Raw genomic sequence first — 2,800 nt, forward strand, 5'->3', positions numbered from 1 at the left:
GGTAGAGCGCTAGCCTTGAACTGAAGAGCTGAGTGACAGCGCCCAGGCCCAGAGTTCAGGCCCCACGACCGGACCCAAAAAAAAAAAAAAAAAGCTAAAGGTTTAGGTCAAGTGGTGAAGTAGTTGCCTATCAAATGCAAAGATCTGAGTTCAAACACTAATACTGCTCCACATAAAAAAACTAAAAACAAAGCAAAAAAACAAACAGTGTTTCATACACAAGAATAAAATTCTGTAGAGAGGAAGCTGGTATGGTTCAGTGGTACACAGCTTGCACTGCAGGAGTGACTCCCTAGATTCAACTCCAGCATCTTCAAAAAACTAAAAAGTCAAGCACCCGTGGCTCACACCTGTAATCCTAACTATTCAGAAGGCTGAGATATGAAGACCACAGTTCAAAGCCAGACTGGGCAGGAAAGTCTCTGCGATTCTTATCTCCAATTAACCACCCAAAAAGTTGGAAGTGGAACTGTGGCTCAAATGGCAGAGCACCAGCCTTGAGCACAAAATTCAAGGGCAGTGCCCAAACCCTGAGTTCAAGCCCCAGGACCCCCCAAAGAAAAAGGGGAAAAAAGAGTGCACCTCTAATCTTAGCTACTCCTGACTGATAAGGATCCCAAGTTCAAGGCCATAGTAAGAAAAAGGAAAGGACAAGTATGTGGGGCAGGGATAGACTGGGGACATGACTTATGTATTAGAGCACTAGTATGAGGTCCTGGAAAATCTGTACCCTGCTTTTCAGTGTATCTTTTTTTTTTTGTCGGTCGTGGGGCCTGAACTCTGGGCCAGGGTGCTGTCCCTCAGCTCTTCAGCTCAAGGCTAGCGCTCTACTACTTGAGTCACAGCGCCACTTCTGGCTTTTTCTGTTTATGTGGTGCTAAGGAATTGAACCCAGGGCCTCATGCATGCAAGACAAGCACTCCACCATTGAGCCATCTTCCCAGCCCTTCAGTGTATCTTTAAAGTATTGATTTTTACCAATATTTACATTTTAATTTGCTTGTATTATTAAAAAAAATCAGTCTCTGTTTAAAGGAGAAGTTGATAATTGTATCACTTTGTACCCTAATGTTTAGCATACAAAACATTAAACTCTCCAATCAGCTGGGCCACCCAAGAGACAGACTGACACAGAACACACTGTGTCTTTTGTTGAAAAGATCTTTGCCTTTAGCAAGAAAGCCACAAAAACCCAAGAGCTCAAGAGAGGAGAAAAACAGGCACCTGGCAAACCTACTTTTTTGATCAGGCCAGGAGATAAACAGCTGTACAAGGCATCACGGGGCTGAGAAGAGAACTTGCACAAAGAATACGAAATTGCTGCTGTGCAGAATCTGCAAGTAGAAAGGAGAATTGTAATATTTGATGTGGGGCTAGGAAGGTGGCTCAGTGGTAGAGCGCTTGCCTTGCATGCATGAGGCCCTGGGTTTGATTCCTCAGTACCACATAAGCAAAAAAGAAAAAAGCCAGATGTGGTGCTGTGGCTCAAGTAGTAAAGCACTAACCTCGAGGTGAAGAGCTGAGGGACAGCTCCCAGGCCCAGAGTTCAGGCCCCATGACCAGACCATCCCCCAAAAAAATATATATGATGTGACCCACACAAGTAAGGGTAAATGACACCTAAGAGTGAATTGCACAGAAGTGAATTTAGTGCATTCTGCTAACTTGGTTCAGAATACCCTCTCACAACTGCAGCTTCAAGTCTAGCATCTTCTGAACCAGAGCCATTACTTCCAAAGCTGCTGTCCAAATAAAGGCAGACATTTGACAGCATGTAAACAGCTGCACACTGCCTGAAACATAGGTAGACTCAGTCAGGAGATGAGTGCGAGACTAGGGCAGAGCCCCCAAGTATGCAGACATATTCTTTTGTGAAAAGTGGTCTGCAGAGCTAAACAGCAAGTATACTTGATGGGTTAAAGATGACAGTGTATATTCACAGGGTAACTCTTGAGTGTAGCACCAGCCACATATGTACCTGGCAGGAAATACAACCAGTGAGGATAATGTGTGCAGAAAGAGAAGATGAACAAGAACAGAGGTTGATCCCAAGGACCAGGAAACAAGAGAGGGTAAGTCCAGATGATTGTGTGAAGGACTAAATGACAATGCTTGTATGAAAAACAATCCTTAGGGCTGGGAAGGTGGCTCAGTGGTAGAGCGCTTGCCTTGCATGCATGAGGCCCTGGGTTCGATTCCTTAGCACCACATAAGCAGAAAAAGCCAGAAATGGCGCTGTTGCTCAAGTGGTAGAGCACTAGCCTTGAACTGAAGAGCTGAGGAACAGCGCCCAGGCCCAGAGTTCAGGCCCCAGGACTGGCAAAAAAAAAAAAAAAAAAGAAAGAAAAGAAAAGAAATTGTAGCAGAGATGATGATCTTCGCGGGGCAAATGATCTTGAAACAGCCTTGCCCAACAAGAAGCCAGGCTGCACCACCTTTGGAGTATCCCATGCTACTTATGAAGATAGAAAAGCATTGATTTCAGCCTTCCTTCCTTCCTTCCTTCCTTCCTACATAAGCAGCACTATCAGCAACAAATTGAGTATTCTGCCCTCCCCACTGACTGGCAACGCAGGTACTTCCATGTGAGTGAGAACACTTGCCTCTCAACTAAACTGCGCATTCTCCCTCCCTTGCTCCTGTGTCCTACAATGACAGGGGGATGCGTCATGAGGCGCTCAGCACTAGCGGCTCAAAGCCAGGCTCACCTAGGTCCGACTTTTACATGAGGCGCTCAGCACTAGCGGCTCAAAGCCAGGCTCACCTAGGTCCGACTTTTACATGAGGCGCTCAGCACTAG

At 45.8% G+C, this 2,800-nt stretch overlaps 1 protein-coding gene across 1 annotated transcript in view; it reads right to left on the reverse strand.

Annotated features, from left to right (window-relative positions):
- The window catches only part of Fanca (Fanconi anemia, complementation group A), a 56,924-nt gene that overhangs the window by 23,181 nt on the left and 30,943 nt on the right, over positions 1 to 2,800 (reverse strand). Inside the window, exon 27 of the mRNA XM_013035672.1 lies at positions 1,238 to 1,334. Coding sequence (XP_012891126.1) covers positions 1,238 to 1,334 — 97 coding nt within the window. The remainder of the gene's footprint in view (positions 1 to 1,237; positions 1,335 to 2,800) is intronic.

Source organism: Dipodomys ordii, unplaced genomic scaffold, assembly GCF_000151885.1.
Source record: "Dipodomys ordii isolate 6190 unplaced genomic scaffold, Dord_2.0 Scaffold217, whole genome shotgun sequence".
In the NCBI taxonomy this organism is placed as follows: Eukaryota; Metazoa; Chordata; class Mammalia; order Rodentia; family Heteromyidae; genus Dipodomys; species Dipodomys ordii.